At 45.3% G+C, this 16,439-nt stretch overlaps 1 protein-coding gene and 1 long non-coding RNA gene across 2 annotated transcripts in view; both read left to right on the top strand.

Annotated features, from left to right (window-relative positions):
- LOC150053734 (scavenger receptor cysteine-rich domain-containing protein DMBT1-like) overlaps positions 1-16,439 on the top strand; it is a 160,458-nt gene that overhangs the window by 140,944 nt on the left and 3,075 nt on the right. The window contains exons 36-43 of the mRNA XM_090345507.1: positions 1,342-1,559; positions 2,401-2,712; positions 5,686-5,997; positions 6,635-6,658; positions 10,776-11,558; positions 13,585-13,899; positions 15,553-15,585; positions 16,136-16,311. Coding sequence (XP_090201633.1) covers positions 1,342-1,559; positions 2,401-2,712; positions 5,686-5,997; positions 6,635-6,658; positions 10,776-11,558; positions 13,585-13,899; positions 15,553-15,585; positions 16,136-16,311 — 2,173 coding nt within the window. The remainder of the gene's footprint in view (positions 1-1,341; positions 1,560-2,400; positions 2,713-5,685; positions 5,998-6,634; positions 6,659-10,775; positions 11,559-13,584; positions 13,900-15,552; positions 15,586-16,135; positions 16,312-16,439) is intronic.
- On the top strand, positions 8,248-10,738 carry LOC150053735 (uncharacterized). The gene is made up of 4 exons (XR_016537784.1): positions 8,248-8,285; positions 10,011-10,043; positions 10,208-10,252; positions 10,512-10,738. It is a non-coding gene; the product is annotated as an uncharacterized LOC150053735 (long non-coding RNA).

Below are 16,439 nucleotides of genomic sequence, written 5' to 3'. Positions count from 1 at the left end.
CATGCACACCAGTTTTGTTTTACCTCATTCTTAACTCCCTCCTCACCCCTTTCAAAAATCAAATTTCCTGGAAAGACTTAGAAAAAAATCATATTAAGTGAAGTAAGTCAGACTCAAAGGAACATAGGCTCAATGGTTTCCCTCATTTGTCATAATCAGTAGAAACCTTGGGCTGTCCTAGTGGAGATTTACAATAGAACAAAACCTGGATACATAAGGCCATATAGTATGACACTAAATGAAAAGACCTCCAGGATATAGAAACAAAAGCCATATAATGAGTGCTTGTTGTACTTAATGTACTATGTTATCTCTCATCTCTTTTGATGTCCTTTGGTTATCTCATATTGTTACAGTATTTTACCTTGTTATCTGATATATTATATACATGCTTGTTTGGTTATTTGAAATAGGATAGGGAAGGGGGAAAAACAAGATGAGGGGCAGGGGTGGTAGGAGGGAAATGGGGACCAAGACATGAGAAAGGGTATCAATGTATGTGAAGTAATGTACCATCTGGTGAATATAATGTAAGCCTTCTATTAATTACAATAAAAATATATGAAAAAAGAGGAAAAAAACAAATTTCCATATTTACAGTCTTGGCATCCATTTCTCTCACCTGTAATCTTAGCTACTCAGACAAGACTGGGATCTGAGGATAGCAGTTCAAAACCAGCCTAGGTAAGAAAGTCCATAAGACTCTTATATCCAGCTAACCACTAAAAAGCTAGAAGTAAAATAGCTCAGAGACAACACTTAAACCCTGAGTTCAAACCTCAGAACAGGCACAAAAACAAAAACAAAAATGGTAAGGAAGGCTTAGAAGTTCATTGAAATGTTGGTGCAAACTTTACATGTGCAGATCACTTAATCCAGCATTTCCAGCCCCAGGAGTCTTGTCTACAGATAAAGTTTCATGTGCACTGAGGACAGCCATGGCAGGACATAGCTATTTTACATAGTAGTAATAGATACCATCGAGCTGTCCATCCCTTGTGGGTCAGTTGACTAACTCTGGTACAGCCTTAGCTGTCACATACCCTGTGGATATTGAACAATGGTAGAGCCCACTCCCACTTTACTTTTTACTATGAACTATCGGTGCCATTAAAATTCTATTCCATGTGCATGTATGTATATCCATAAAATACCTTTGATACACAACGTTAAAGAATTTAAAAAGAGAAATAGAGAGGGACCACTTCCTTCAACCTGTGAGAAGAGAGGTTGGTTTCTGGCAGCTTTTCCCCAGCTCTCCTTGGGTTCATCTGAGCAATTGCTTCCTGAAGGAAAAGACTCCAATGGTCTGGGTTTAAATGGCACCATTTCCCTTCACAGAATGGAACATTTCTATGGCTGTCCCTACGACTTCATTGAAATCTTTGATGGCCCACAAGGTGCATCTTTTTCACTGGGACGGTTTTGCTCCGGAACCACCCCCCCGTTTACTTCCTCATCAAACCGCATGACCGTGGTGTTCCATAGCGATGAAATTGTCACCAGCATTGGCTTCCATGCCTCTTATGAAGCTCTGATACAGGATGAAAATGACACAGGTAGGTGCTTCAGCCGTCTGCACCCCCACAATGATGATAGATCAGGGTGGCCACTTAGATCCATGGGCACTAGGGATCAAAAGGGGTTTTCTGGGCTTTTTGGGAAGCTTTGATTTGGAGAAACTGGTGGAGCATCGCCCTGGCCTGGCATACATCCATCTGAGACTAGAGTTGAAACACACTAGACTGAGACCAGGGATTTGGCCAGGCCTGTGTTTCATTCACAATGGTGTTAAAGACTGCGGTTCCAGCCAGGAGTGGTGGCTCAGTCCTATAAGCCTAGGTACTTGAGAAGTGGAGATCAGGAGGTCCTGATTTGAAAGCAGCCTGAGCATAAAAGTATGTGAGACTCCATCTCAATTGCTAAGCATGATGGTACAGGCCTACCTTTCACAGTGACATGGGGAAACAAAAGCAGAAGGACTGCAGCCTGGTGGTATGGGCATAAGGCAAGACTACCCATAACTAATGCAAAAGGGAGCTGGAGGTATGGCTCAAGTAGTAAAGCACCTACCTGCCTAGCAGACATGAGGTCCTGGGTTCAGTCCCTTACACTGCCACAGAAATAAAAGTGTTGTGCCATGCATGGTGACTGCCACCTTACACAGTCTTCGAACTCTACTAGTGCAGTGTGGGAAAGCACATTTCAAAGCAACCTCCCCTCCACTCATTGCCATGAGAGAGCACACTCTGAATGCTTCACAGCTAGGTTTAGCCCACAGGCCCCACTCCAGGTGGGATTGGGTGTGTGGTGGTGGCCCAGCGAGGTTCATGCCCTGTTGTGTTCTAAGCCCATGACCAGGGGTAGCCCCACGGGGGTGACTCCATGTCTGCCTTTTAGCTGTGGCCCTCAGGCTGACCAATGGCGGCCACCAGTGTGAGGGCCGCGTGGAGCTGCACTTCAACGGCAGCTGGGGCAGCGTGTGTGATGATGGCTGGGACCTGCAGGACGCCCAGGTGGTGTGCAGGCAGCTGGGCTGTGGCGCGGCTGTGGCGGCCCTTGGACAGGCACATTTTGAGCGAGGCGTGGGCCCCATCGCCCTGGACGATGTGGAGTGTGTGAGGACAGAAGCCAGGCTGTGGCAATGTCTGCATGGGGGCTGGTTCTCCCACAACTGTGGCCACCATGAAGATGCCAGCGTCATCTGCTCAGGTGGGCCAGGGGGAGCTGGGAAGGGTGGGCTCGTGATCTTCTTCTCACTTGGGGAGCCTCCTGCCCAAGTGCACATGGAGATGGGAGATGGGATCTAGGAGGGGCCCCGGGCCCTTACATCTCACACTTCTGCCATCAGGTTCTCACAACCACCCCCCCTCCACCCACGGTGCCAATCTCATACTTCCTTCTTCATGCATTGCCATCCTAAGTTCAGGGCCAGGGCCACAAGCAGACAATACTTGAAAACAAACAACCCTGTTCAAAATGCTTTTAAAATAGCAGTGAACTCAGTTCGATCAATTCACACCCACGCGTATCTGAAAACATTCTCATTTAGAACTAAATGCACATTTAAAATTTTTAAAGCAACAAATATGCAAGTCTTAAGACAGAAGATACACTCTCTCCAATTATCAGTGATGAGTCTCCCCTCCATTCACTCCAAGAGTACAGGTATAACCAGAGAACTTTCCTACAAGAAAGCCAAGAGCCCAGATCCACATCCAAGGCTCTTACTGGGCCTTAACTCAAGTGAATTTCTGCAAATAAATTCAAGTGTTATGGTCAAAAGTCCCTATCTATTTCTGCATCCTACTAGGCCTGACTGGAAAGAGGTCGACCAGTTTATCAGCTAGACGGGATAGGATGAATTGGTTCTGAGAAGACAAAAGAGAAGTCAAAGAACAAAATTATATTCTAAGTAACACAGAAACTGAATCTACAGGCTACATATGACATCAGAGAATAGAGCAGAGGCTTATAGAGCTAAGACCCTTGGAACCAGGTCTTTAGCTGTCAGAGGTGGGTCACAAAAGCCTGGACCAGCAAGCGACAGCTGTGAATCTCTTCTGTCCCCAACTGGAGGACCTTACCTGACTCTGCTACCTCACCTCCCTCCTTGAGCTTAGGTTATTTGTCTATAGCCTTGAGACAAATGTGGCTCTGCCTTTTACAAATCAACATTTACTGAGGAAGAAAGACCTACACAGAGAGAGAAAAACAGAGAGACACACACAGAGACAGAGACACACAAAAAGAGAATCATAAAACCAAACCAACTGGCAAGATAAGTGCTTTGAACAAGGTGATGACAATGACCACAGTAGAGTGTCCAGTAACAAGACAGAAATGGCCTCATAAGTCAAGGATATGAGGTGGCTGTTGCCATAGTAACTCAGAGCCATTCTTAGATGCCCAGGTGAGGTACATCGAGTCTGAGCTTTCCCAAATAATACAATGTGCTTTGAATAAGCAAGTGTACTTCTCAGGCTTACGAATGAAAAGAGATGACTTACCACACTTCTTGTGTCTTTCATAGCCTCTCTGCCTCATTCAACACCATCAGCTGCTGTGAATTATGCAACTTCAGGTAATTTCAGTTGTTCTTTGAATGGCTTGTCTGTAACTGGCCTTGGCAGAATCATCCATCCAGTACTGTAGTGGTCTAGAAGTCAAATGCCATCTTCATCATTTCCCAGCTGTTAGGACTCCAGCAAGTCTTGGAGTCACTTTGCAACTTAGTATTTTTCTCTGGATGAGGCTGAGAGTGGAAGAGTTTGCCTGCTATGGCTGTATTGGGCACTGTTGTCTGCTTCTGTACTGTGTGGCTAGAGCAGAGCTAGCTGTATGATGCAGCATACTACAGACACCAGCTATCACTTCTGACTGGTCCAAAGCCAGACCACTGCGAAGATTTATCTCTACAGAGATTTTTCTGGTATGCAGAATTAAGAAGGATGAAACAGAGAACATCACCTGTGAGTCTGGTCCTGGCTCTGGTCCCAAGGTTGTTGCATTTCAAGTTTGGTTGAAATGTTTTCCCACCACAAATCTTCAAAGAGTAAAGACCAATATATGAAAAGACTTAGGGGAAATAAAACAATAAAACTTTATCAATGCCCAACCTTAGTTTTCTTGCGCTTATAAAGTTGATCCCTGTTTGCTATACAAAGACAAATTGGGGGAATAAAAAGGGACTCCCGTACAGGAACAGGATACTAGAAGGGAATCTGATTTAGAACCAGAAAGTGTCTGCACAGCTTCTAGAAGGTATACATGCCACTGACGATTGACTGAGAGTTGAATATATCTGACACTTAACCAAGATGTTGTATAAATCTTCAGACAGTCTGATTTTCTTCTTTTGCTTTCTGTTACCCTTAGCATCTTTTCTGAAGCCGGCTGAGGTACCACCGTCCACAGGTAACCTGCTGTCTCTTTGGCTGCCTTCCCCTTGTGAGTTTAGATAGACGCAGCATTTCTGTGGGAAGAAGTCTGCCTCAGCTGCCCTGCAGTGGCAAGGGCAGGGATTGTCTGGAACTACCCAGAAAATCTAGGGCTGGAAAGTGGGAGGGAAAAAAAGGCTACAAGATACAAGGAGGCTGGTTGGGTAGTTGGCACCTAAGAAGACTGAGTATCCTTCTGACCCCCAATCTCCACCCAGTCCCCCTCAAGAAGCTTCTACTTCCTTGGGACACACTGTCCTTTGAATGCGGGTGTCACATGCAGTGACCCCCCCTTACCATTATGCATCCACCATACTGGATCTGGGAAACAACATAGGTGGGAACTACTGTTATCTCTTGATTAACATGTGTACTTATACACACAGGCACACATATTTACATACATATGTGTGTATCTGCTAGCTTCTCATGAAAAATAGAACAAACTCAATGAGTGTCAGAAAATAAAGACTTCACCACCCGCAGAGAACAGACACCTGTGCAGTGATGCAGGTCATTAGTCCACTTGATTAACGAACAATTGTTCTTTAAAAAAATAGCAGTTATAAATATTTGCAACATTTCAAGTGGTTCCCAAGACAAAAGTAAGAAATGAAATGGACACTGGGGGAAGTGGTTGTTTCCATCCTTGGCTACTAGTACACAAGTCCCCTGAAATATAGGCTTTTCTGGTGACCTCTGGCGATTATCTCAAAGCAACTGTGTTTTGGAATGTCCGCCCAAGGTCTGAGTGTGCGGCTGATGGATGGAGTGAGCAGCTGTGAGGGCCGAGTAGAGGTCTACTATGACAACACCTGGGGTACCGTGTGCGACGACGGCTGGTCCATTGAGGATGCTCATGTGGTCTGCAGACAGCTCGGCTGTGGGCCGGCTTTGTCTGCCCTCCCAGGGGCCAGCTTCAGCCCTGGGTCAGGAAAAATCCTCCTGGACGATGTCAGCTGCATGGGCAGCGAGTCTTTCCTGGGGCTGTGTCCTCACAGCGGCTGGCTCTCCCACAACTGTGGGCACCAGGAGGACGCTGGGGTCATCTGTGCAGGTGAGTAAGTGTCTATCCAGGACCAGATATGGAGCTGTCCCAGCTAAGCCCAAAATGTGTCGTAGGAGTCTGGACATGGCTCCCTACCTTGAGCCTTTCACCATGGCCATGGCAGCAGATTTCTGTTCCAAGTCTGAAAAGGAAATGTGTGTATGCATAGATAGATAAATAGATAGATAGATAGATAGATAGATAGATAGATAGATAGATAGATTTCCACACACTTGTGGGGTGATCCTATTCAATGGTGGGCTCTACAGAGGTTTATCACTTGTAAAAAAGAAAGAAAGAAAGAAAGAAAATACTAGACCTTCCCTTACAGTGTTCCTGGAAAGAATAAACAAGACAATCCATGTTGCGCGGTTGATCAATGTCTGACGAACGCAAAATGCACATAAATATTGCTATTCTCTTGTTGCTATCGGTTTACTTGCTAAGCCAAATTCTGACAGAATCATATATAGGAGCTTTTAAGCAGATAGAAGAACTCACCCCAGATATTTCAACCCTTGATGCTTAAGAACAATTGTCTTTACACCCACCTTACTTGAGACATATTTCACAACACGTTCTTTTAAGTAGTGTGCCATTACAATTTCTGATACCTACCACCCTCCCATTTCCTTTCTCCCCACAGATTCTGTAACTGCTGAACGTCCAGGTAAGTTTGAGTTTGAATCTCTGTCATTTTTTTTTACCTGGTGACTAGTATTAGTACAGGGCTCCCACGTTGGGTCTCTCTTGCAAGTTTTAACTCTCCTTGAAAATGCCCTGAAGCATTCCTTGTTTTTTCGTGGTTTTTTTTGTTTTTTTTTTTTTTGCCAGTGATGGGCCTTGAACTCAGGGCCTGAGCACTGTCCTTGGACTTTCTCAAGGCTAGTGCTCTAGCACTTGAGCCACAGCACCACTTCTGGCTTTTTTCTATGTAATGGTACGAGGAATCGAACCCAGGTCTTCGTGCATACTAGGCAAACACTCTATCACTAGGCCAAACTCCCGGCCAGCCATGAAGCATTCTTAGAGAAGGTAAAAGGCCAGGCTGGTTCCCATTCCTGCAGGAACCTTCCTTGCACCCAGCTGCTCTTGTAGGCCCCTGGAAAGGAGACCTCATGAGGCAGCTCCAATCTTGAGTGCTCAGACACTGAGGAACTTCCTCTTCTCTGGGTTCAAGAGACCTCACTTCCTTGTGTGACCTCACTTCCTTGCAGCAGGCTTCAAGCCATACTTCCTCAGTTTGACTTTGTCAACCTCTCCCCACCACCATCATTCTCAAATAAATGTTTACAAAACTAATTTCATTCTGAAAAACTCATCAGGTTCATTGATAGACCCGACTTAGGAAAACAAAGCCTGAACTCCAAGCATTTAGCATTATTGTGTTGCAATTTTATGAGAAAAAAAAAATAAGACATGAAAGAAGACATCCTGAGCAGGGTAAACGGTTTTTTTTTAAGTATCTCTCACAAAGGTGACACTGTCTTTCATTCTCTGATGGATCCGCCCAGTGCAGAGGCCAACATAGCATCTCACTAAATCGCAGGTACAGAAAGCAGCCATGTGCATTTTCTGCCTACAGAAGGCTTCCATCTTAGCACATTCCCATCTGGACAAGTATTTGCTAGCTCACAGTGGTGGCATTTCACAGCTAGCTGTGCTGTCTCTGAATCCTGAAAGAGCCCTTCTCAAGCCGAGGTAGTCCTTGGCTCTTGCAGATCTGCCAGTGGTAAGGCTGGCCCGTGGGAAGAGCTGATATGAAGGGGAGGTGGAGATCCATCACGACAGCACCTGGGAGGTTCATGTAGACTTCTGGGACCTGCTGCTGACCAGGCAGGGTGCCAGCACGCAAGACAGCCCTGGCTGCCCCCTGAAGCAGTTGGTTTGGCAATGGTTTCAACCTTTGTTCTTAAGCAATGTAAGATGGACAGGCAGTGAAACCATTCTGGGAGCAGAACCACCGCAATGTTACCTTTCTGTGCGAGGTCACTCCTTCTCAGCTGTCTTTCCTGCATGTTGGTTTCTCTTTGTGAGCACAGCAACCTTATGTGGGTCTATTGACTTTTCATTTCAGCATCAGGTCAGTACCTGGCACCCAGGAATGGGTGATCAGATGTGTTCATTAAAAAAAAGAAAGAATAAAAATATATGGGAAAAAAGAAAGAAAGACATGAAACAACAGAAAACAAAACAAAGTTAATCATAACGCTGTATTTGTTTGCCATTTGGTAAGGTTAACCACTGTGTTTTCTGATTTCTAGACCCTTTGAATGTTGCCAAAACAACTTCAACAGGTAATTTAAATTGAATATGCTTGCTACAGATTATTCTAATCACCAGTGAACCTATTAGATAAATTGGTCAAATCTCTGATTTTTTTAGTTATATTGTAAAATTCTGTTTTAACATGTTTATGCTGGTTTGACTCATGAGTGCCATCTCTGGATTCTCTGATGATGAATGAGTTCTGGGTGGTCCAGCTAAATGCATGGGCCAGAAGGGAAAAAAAGAAAACTTAAGCCATACACAGACCAGCTGGTGGTCAAGCATAGTTCCTTATTCCTACTCTAGGAGTTTCTCATGGAGACTAAGAAGTATTGCCCATCAAGTAGTAGTGCCTGCATAGGGAGACATCAAAACCACAGCTTTCAATGACCTCTTTACACTCACCTGATATTCAGCCATGTGCTAGATCCATGCAAAGGCAGTTAGAGGAAAACATTAACCTAAACAACAGGACAGATAGACTTTGAGTAATACCAGTAGAAATGATCAAGTTCCTACTTTACTGTCAAAAGCTTGACAAATTAGAGTGTGAAGAGTTTCACCTAATTCTACCAATGTTTTCAGGACATATAGGGTGTCCTGACATCCCATAGTTAGTTTGCAAGAGCTCATATAAGAAGGTTCTTCAAACTGTGAAGAACTGGTATATCACAACATAAAAGCTGAAGATCTGAAATAAAAGTGTGAATGGCCATGCTTCCTTGTAAAGCACAAGGGAAAGTATTTTTTTCAAATGTCTTCTCTGTTGGTAAAATCAATTTGGTGAAATGAGAAACAGTACAAATTGTTTCTCTTTCTCATTATTGTTGTTCAATTTTATATGAAAGAATACCTACAGAAATTTTATTAAATTATGGAAATCTTTCTCAGTGTTTGAAGTATGAATATATTTATATATTCAATTGTTTTAATTTTCCATCTGAAAAGAATGTATTTAAGTTTATGTCTTTAGCTATTAATTTTATATCACAGATTGTTATCGTATTTAGATCCTGAAATAAATACTGTTGAAAATTTGATTATTTGTTCTTTCATCAAAATTTTAATTTATCTGTTAATAATCTTTTTTATAGATTCCCCACCAAGGCATATTTTCAGTAAAGATGCACTTATCACATTAAACAAGCTGCAATATTTTATGCTTTAGCTATAAAAACATTTACTTCAAATTAAGAAAGAATGTGAAGAGTGCTTGGGTAAGGAGCAATAAAGAGAGTGCTTTCCCTCACTCGGGTGCTAACGCAATTAGGGAAAATGTCATTACCGTAAACACTAAAATGTGGCATTTATTACCAGTAAAGCTGGTTCAGAGGGCTACGCTTAATTCAAAGCCATACCTCTTACTCTCAGGCCATCTAGAGAAAGTTCCCACCTCAGGGATGACCCTTCGCCAAATCATTGGCTCCCGCCCAGCTGAAAGGAGGAGGAAGTCTGGGAAAGCCAGTCTCCATTCAGAATCATTGTTAGAACAGCACTGTACGACTGAGAAACTTAGCCAGCTGCTCTTTCCCTGTAGACAAGTAATCTGTGCCTCAGGTGAAAAAGGAAAGGGCGGGACAGGAGTGGAAATTTGAGGAGTGGGGAGCATGCCTGGAGCAGTAGAGGATCTGAAGGTGGCTGGAGAGGGGGAAGGCATACTAATCTATGCTGCCAACCTGAAGCCCTCTGTGCACATAGAGGGACATGAGTCTGACGTGACTAATTCCTGCATTGTCATTTCTGTCCACCTACAGCTTCCATCTCCACCACAGTGACCTCCATATCAGGTAGAGCTCTATCTGCCATCCCCTTGCATAACTCTTCTTGGGGTATCCTATATAAAGCTAGGCTGTTGCAATGTAACTTTGCCCCGACAGTCTTGGTTTAAAAAAAATATAGCAATCTGGGAGTCCCTCCTGATTTTTAAGTCACTTTTTCTCTTTGTATGTAGATCAACATCCTAGATCAACTTCAGCAGAGGCAACACCTCCAACAGGTACAGTCTCTCTTGGTGCTGTTTAACGAGATGAGCTTGTTGTATTCTCTGTAGAAAATGAACCTAATTAATGATTGGGTAGATCATGGAGTAGAAACCAATGAAAAGACATGACCAGTGGCACCTAGCTTATTTCTTTTTGTGGTGTTGGATATTAACCAGAGCCTCACACACACTGGCCAAGAAATGTATCTCTAAGCTATCCCACTAAATCTTCTCTTTAATTTCAAATATCCTCAATCTCTCGATTTATACCTAGATGCACCTTCATCCTTAACAGAAGAGGAAAATACCTCAGCAGGAAAGAAAAATGCTTCAGCAGAAGAGGACAAGGACAACAACTCAGCAGAAGAGAAAAATACTTCAGGAAAAAAGGAAAATACTTCCACCGAAAAGGGAAATACTTCAGCAAGAGAGAAAAACATTTTGGCAGAAGAGGAAAATGATTTCACAGAAGAGGATGAGGAAAATACCTCAGCAGAAGAGGGAAATGTCTCAGCGGAAGAGGGAAATGTCTCAGCAGAAGAGGGAAATGTCTCAGCAGAAGAGGAAAAGGTCTCAGCGGAAGAGGAAAAGGTCTCAGTGGAAGAGGAAAAGGTCTCAGCAGAAGAGGGAAATGTCTCAGCAGAAGAGGAAAAGGTCTCAGCAGAAGAGGGAAATGTCTCAGCAGAAGAGGAAAAGGTCTCAGCAGAAGAGGGAAATGTCTCAGCAGAAGAGGGAAATGTCTCAGCAGAAGAGGGAAATGTCTCAGTGGAAGAGGAAAATGTCTCAGCAGAAGAGGAAAAGGTCTCAGCAGAAGAGGGAAATGTCTCAGTGGAAGAGGGAAATGTCTCAGCAGAAGAGGGAAATGTCTCAGTGGAAGAGGGAAATGTCTCAGCGGAAGAGGAAAATGTCTCAGCGGAAGAGGGAAATGTCTCAGCAGAAGAGGGAAATGTCTCAGTGGAAGAGGGAAATGTCTCAGCGGAAGAGGAAAATGCCTTAGCAGAAGAGGAAAACAACTCAGCAGAAGAGGGAAATGCCTCAGCAGAAGAGGGAAATGCCTCAGTGGAAGAGGACGACAGGGACAATACCTCAGCTGAAGAGGAAATGGTTTCTGCAGAAGAGGACAATACCTCAGCAGAAGAGAAAAACACTCCAGCAGAAAACGACAATGCTTCTGCAGAAGAGGAAAACACTTCAACAGAAGAGAACAATATTGCAGTAAAAGAGGAGGAAGACAAAACCTCAGCAGAAGGGGATGAGGACAATGCCTCAGCAGCAAAAGAAAAAGGGGAAAGTTCCTCAGCAGAAGAGGACAGTCCCTCTGGTAATGTTTTCTGCCTGCCATATTTATTAAGTGAAACACAGTCAACTATGCTTCCTCTCTCTACTTGGCAAATAAACTTGGATGCAGAATACTTTGCCTATGATACAAATCCCAGTGTTCAAAGGAAGATCCGCATCCTTTTCACAGGGATGGAACTCACAAATCCCTTTACTCAGCCACAGACATAGACATACACATAGACACAATGTAGACTATAGACACAGACAGAGACATAGGCAGAAGCCTAGATGTAGACGTCGGTGTAGATTAATCATAGACATGGACATAGTGCTGTCCCAGCTGCGAGGCTTTCTGCTTGCTGCTCTGGTCTGGATCACAGATGTGCTCAAGGGAGGGCTGAGAGTCCACACTTTACCACCTACTTGCTGTGTGCGTTATGTCTTACCACCCAGCCAGCACACCAGAACACACACACACACACACACACACACACACACACACACACACACGAGAAGAACTGGACTGTGAGGCTCAATTCTACTAATCTGCAGTTCTGTTTTCCACCATGTACTTGTTTAAACCAAACATTCTTCTCCATTTGCAGATCCAACTTCTGCGTCAATGGAGAAGCCTTCACCAGGTATATCCTCCTCTTTCTGTGGTCGTGTAGATTCTAGAATATTCCAGGCCACTTTCCCAGTGACTAGTTGTGAAACTGAACACACTGAAGGCAGATGATGCTGGGGACAGAATACACAGGATGAGCAAGCCTCACACACAGAGCTAGAGGGAGCACAAAGATGACCTAGACTTGACCAGATGTCTTCAGCCATGTAAAATGCCTGGAGAACATGGTAAATGCAGGAACACTGGCTCTGGGTAAGATCTGAACTCTGCATTTGTGGCAGGGTCTCAGGTGTTGCCAATTCTGCCAGTCATGGGCTCCACTAGAGGAGCAGAGACCTGAACCACCATCCTTGTACTGAAGTACAATGCGTCCTAGAGAAGAAGTCATTTGTCCAGGGTCACAGAGCTAAGCTGAGGCAAAACCAGCTGTGCCAACTCCCATCCTGAAGTCCTTTCATCAACCAGGCTGTGTGGATGAATCCATTTTTGTGATCCTTCCAAATCCCTAGAACACAGCTCTGGTGCTTTCTTCTATTTTATTTATTTTCTTTTTTCTCAAGTCCTAGTTACTATAGAAATATAAAAATATATTTTGGTTCAATGGAACTAAACTTTTATGCTTTCTTCTCCCTTGTATTTTGTGTGGTCTCTCTTCCTTTTACCTTCTCTCTTCCTCTCCCTCTCTTCCTCCCTCTCTTCCTACCTCCAACCCTCATTTTTCCACTGCCTTCCTGGGTTGGTAATGCAGTCCTTCTTTTTGCTTAGTAATGCTCCATTGTAATCATATACTATAATTTATTGGGGCTATTGTGGAGAATGGTGCCATATGCAAATCTTTCTGTGGCCATGTTTGTATTATGCAGAAGTGGAATAGATAGGTTATGTAATATCATTTTCTTTGTTTTGTTTGCTGGTCCTGGGGCTTGAATTTGGCCTAAGTGCCGTCCCTGAGCTCCGTTTGTCCAAGGCTAGCTCTCTACCACTTGAGACACAGCACCACTGGCCACTTCTGGATTTTTCTGTGATTAACTGAAGATGAGAGGCTCAAGGACTTTCCTTGTGCAGAGCTGGTTACGAAATGCCATACTCAGATCTCAGCCTCCTGAGTAATTCAGATTACAGGTGTGAGCCACCAGCTGTGACAGCATTGTGATAGTGGAAATATTGGTCATCATTCATCAAGAATAAAAGTAATTTCATGAGGAATCAGTGCAGTGCCTGGAGTGTGACCAAGAGAGTGGAAAAATCACAATCAGACATGAGATCCAATCCAGTGTGATTTTTTTTTCCTGCTGTAACAGGCAGTGAGAAAAGCAAAGTCAGAAACAGGACCCCGTCCAGAGTGGGTTTTCCTGCTGCAAATAGGAAGTGACCCCAGCCAGCGCAGGTGTCCAGGTGGAGAAGCCCTGGCGGTGACCTTGTGACGCTTCGCTTGCAGACCGGCGGCCGCTGCGCCTGGTGGGCGGCCGGAGTCGCTGCGAGGGCCGGCTGGAGGTGCGCTACCAGGGCGAGTGGGGCACCGTGTGCGACGACCACTGGGGCATCAGGAACGCCCGCGTGGTGTGCCGCCTCCTGGGCTGCGGCCGCGCCCTGCGCGCCCCGGGCCGCGCGCACTTCGGCCCCGGCGCTGGACGCATCCTGCTGGACGACGTGCGCTGCTCCGGCTCCGAGGCCGCGCTGGAGCGCTGCGCGCACCCCGGGTGGACGCGGCACAACTGTGAGCACCACGAGGATGCCAGTGTGGTCTGCGCAGGTACGAGCCGCTCGCTGCTTCCACCAGCAGGCCAGTCCTCCATCGGAGAACAGTGGGCTTTTCCTGTCTTGACTGATGCTAGTATAACGGGATAGAGAATAATTTGTAAGATGATCATTGACAGATAATGATAGCCTGCCTGCCGGGGCGCGGTGGCTCACGCCTGTCATCCTAGCTACTCAGGAGGCTGAGATCTGAGGATCAAGGTTCAAAGCCAGCCTGGCACAAAAGGACCTAAGACTCTTATCTCCATGAACCTCTAGAAAACAGGAAGTGGGGCTTGGCTCAAGGGTAGGGTGGTAGCCTTAAGCTGAAGAGCTCAGGGACAGCACCCACGCCAGAGATCAAGCCCCATGACCCTTTCTGGACAGACAGTAACTGTCCATCTTTATAAAGAATGGTGTGATGTGGGTTTTTCTTGTCGATCACTGGGCGTGAACTCGGGGCCTGGGCACTGTCATAAGCTTTTGTTTTGTTTTGTTTTGTTTTGCTCAAAGCTAGTGTTCTACCTACCACTGTGGAGTCACAGCTCTACTTCTGGTTTCCAGGTGGCTAATTGGAGATAAGAGTTCCGTGGACTTTCCTACCCAGGCTGAGTTTTTCGTTTGTTTGTTTTTTGTTTTGTTTTGTTTTGTTTTTGCCAATCCTGGCTTGAGCCCTATAATGGAAAATAGAATAATAATGTTCTAGTATGGAGAACTAGAAATGCCCCCCAAGTAAGAGTTTGTTCATGCATTTTATCTAATCCCAATTCGGTGAAATATTTATTCTGAAATGTAGGTAAGGGATGATGAAGCCAAAGAAAACGTAAATGTTGAAATGGTTAAGTGCATAAGACTGGCTTCTTTTCCATCATTACAACTTGTCAGGTTCCCTTTCTACCTCAGAGGAGATAACCAAGGTACCCACCCTGGGGGACCCTGCCTCACCTTTACCCAACCCTCAGAAATCAACAAAGCAGCCCACCTTCCTCCAGATAAGTGTGTGTCCTTTCCAGCCAGGCGTGACCTGTCCCTTTCCTGGACTCCATTTTGTTACATCCTTCTTGGTATTCTGACTTCTGCAAGTTCACTCTCCTTCACTTTCACTGTCTGCCCACCATTCCAGCCATTCCTAGTGTGGGCAGGTACCCATATTCAGTGAAATTTCTTTTTCTAGTCTTAGACAACATGGTCCAAGAAGGCACAGTAAGAAGTTTCTGTTAGCCAATTCTGGGTCCAAAGGACCAAACGGCCTGTGGTGTCTGAAGAAGTTGGGGAACTCTGATCCGCACGTTTCCTGGGCTGAGCTGGAAGCCCTGTCTTCATTTTGAGCCTGAGAAACCCTCTGTAGCCGCAGTCTTTTCTGATCCCAGCCTGAGGTGTCAAGCCTGCCATGAGCATGGAAAGGGACATCAGCCAAGATCTCACACATAGGATGGCATTTTCTGACTCTGAAGCCCTGGATTTTTCCTCTCTTGCTTCAGCCAATCCTGCCATGTTGCTAGCATGCAGCTAGCCAGCAGCTCCCCCAGGAGGCCCCAGGTCTTTGCACACTCTGGGGTGCCATCAGGCAACAGTTCTCCAGCTCTGATGGTTTGTCTGCCCCCGGTGTGTCTCCAGCTTCCAGGGGTCTATCAGCACTGACTTATTTTTTATGTTTACCCTTCCACAGGTCCAACTGACCCTGTTGTACCCAAGGACAATGGTAATGTCACCTTTCCTGCCTGGGACACAGCTTACTGGAAGTGGGAAGCTAAAAACAGACAAGTGGGGAATACAAAAGACACCACACAAACAGACTTTGAAGGGAACCTGCTGGGAGCTCTCATGTTCCCACATACTGGGCTTTTAGAAGATTAGGGAAAAAAAGATTATTTGTGCCTAGGCTCTTTTCATCTTTGTCTTCACTCCTTTTCTGGCTTCCATCCAAAGGTTCAGATACACATATGTTTGGGTATGGGTGTTTCCAACATGAGAAATGAAATGTCCTTTAAATCCTTGGACAAAGCTCTACCTCGCAGCCCACGGAGTGTATGTTGGGGATAGCCTGAGACTTCAGAGGCTTTGTGGAAAAGGAGGATGCTAAAATAGCGTCCACTGAAGTCAAGTCTTGGGTGTAGAGTGAAGAGAGTGGAGCCAGACTTAGCATCGAGCACTGCTTTTATGTAGATGGTGAACATAGACCCATTCCCTAACCTGTGCGCAGGACACTGGCTTCTCTTCATAATGCTCGCCCCACTCTCCCTATCCTGCAGCCCAGCTCTCCTGCTTACCTCACCTCTTCCAAGCTGTCGTTGATCGAGGCTATCTCCGAAGACTGGGCTACTCCTCCTGGGATCTTCACTTAAATGATAACGCGTGTCGTCCCCGAGTCACTGGACGCTACCTGATCTTTAACATTCCCTATGGCCGCTGTGGTACTGCCCAGCAGGTAAGACACTGACTAGCAAGTGGCACCCTATGGATGGAGGCTATGGTGGGGCTGGGAGGGAGAAAACTCAACTACCCACTGAACACCTTGTAGGAACCAAGGCAGGCCACAAGCTATGAGCTTGTTTC

The sequence above is a fragment of the Megascapheus bottae genome, chromosome 15 (assembly GCF_031878675.1).
Source record: "Megascapheus bottae isolate mThoBot1 chromosome 15, mThoBot2.hap1, whole genome shotgun sequence".
Classification (NCBI taxonomy): Eukaryota; Metazoa; Chordata; class Mammalia; order Rodentia; family Geomyidae; genus Megascapheus; species Megascapheus bottae.
Note: the sequence above shows the minus strand (reverse complement) of the source record. Positions and strands in the feature narration are given on the sequence as shown.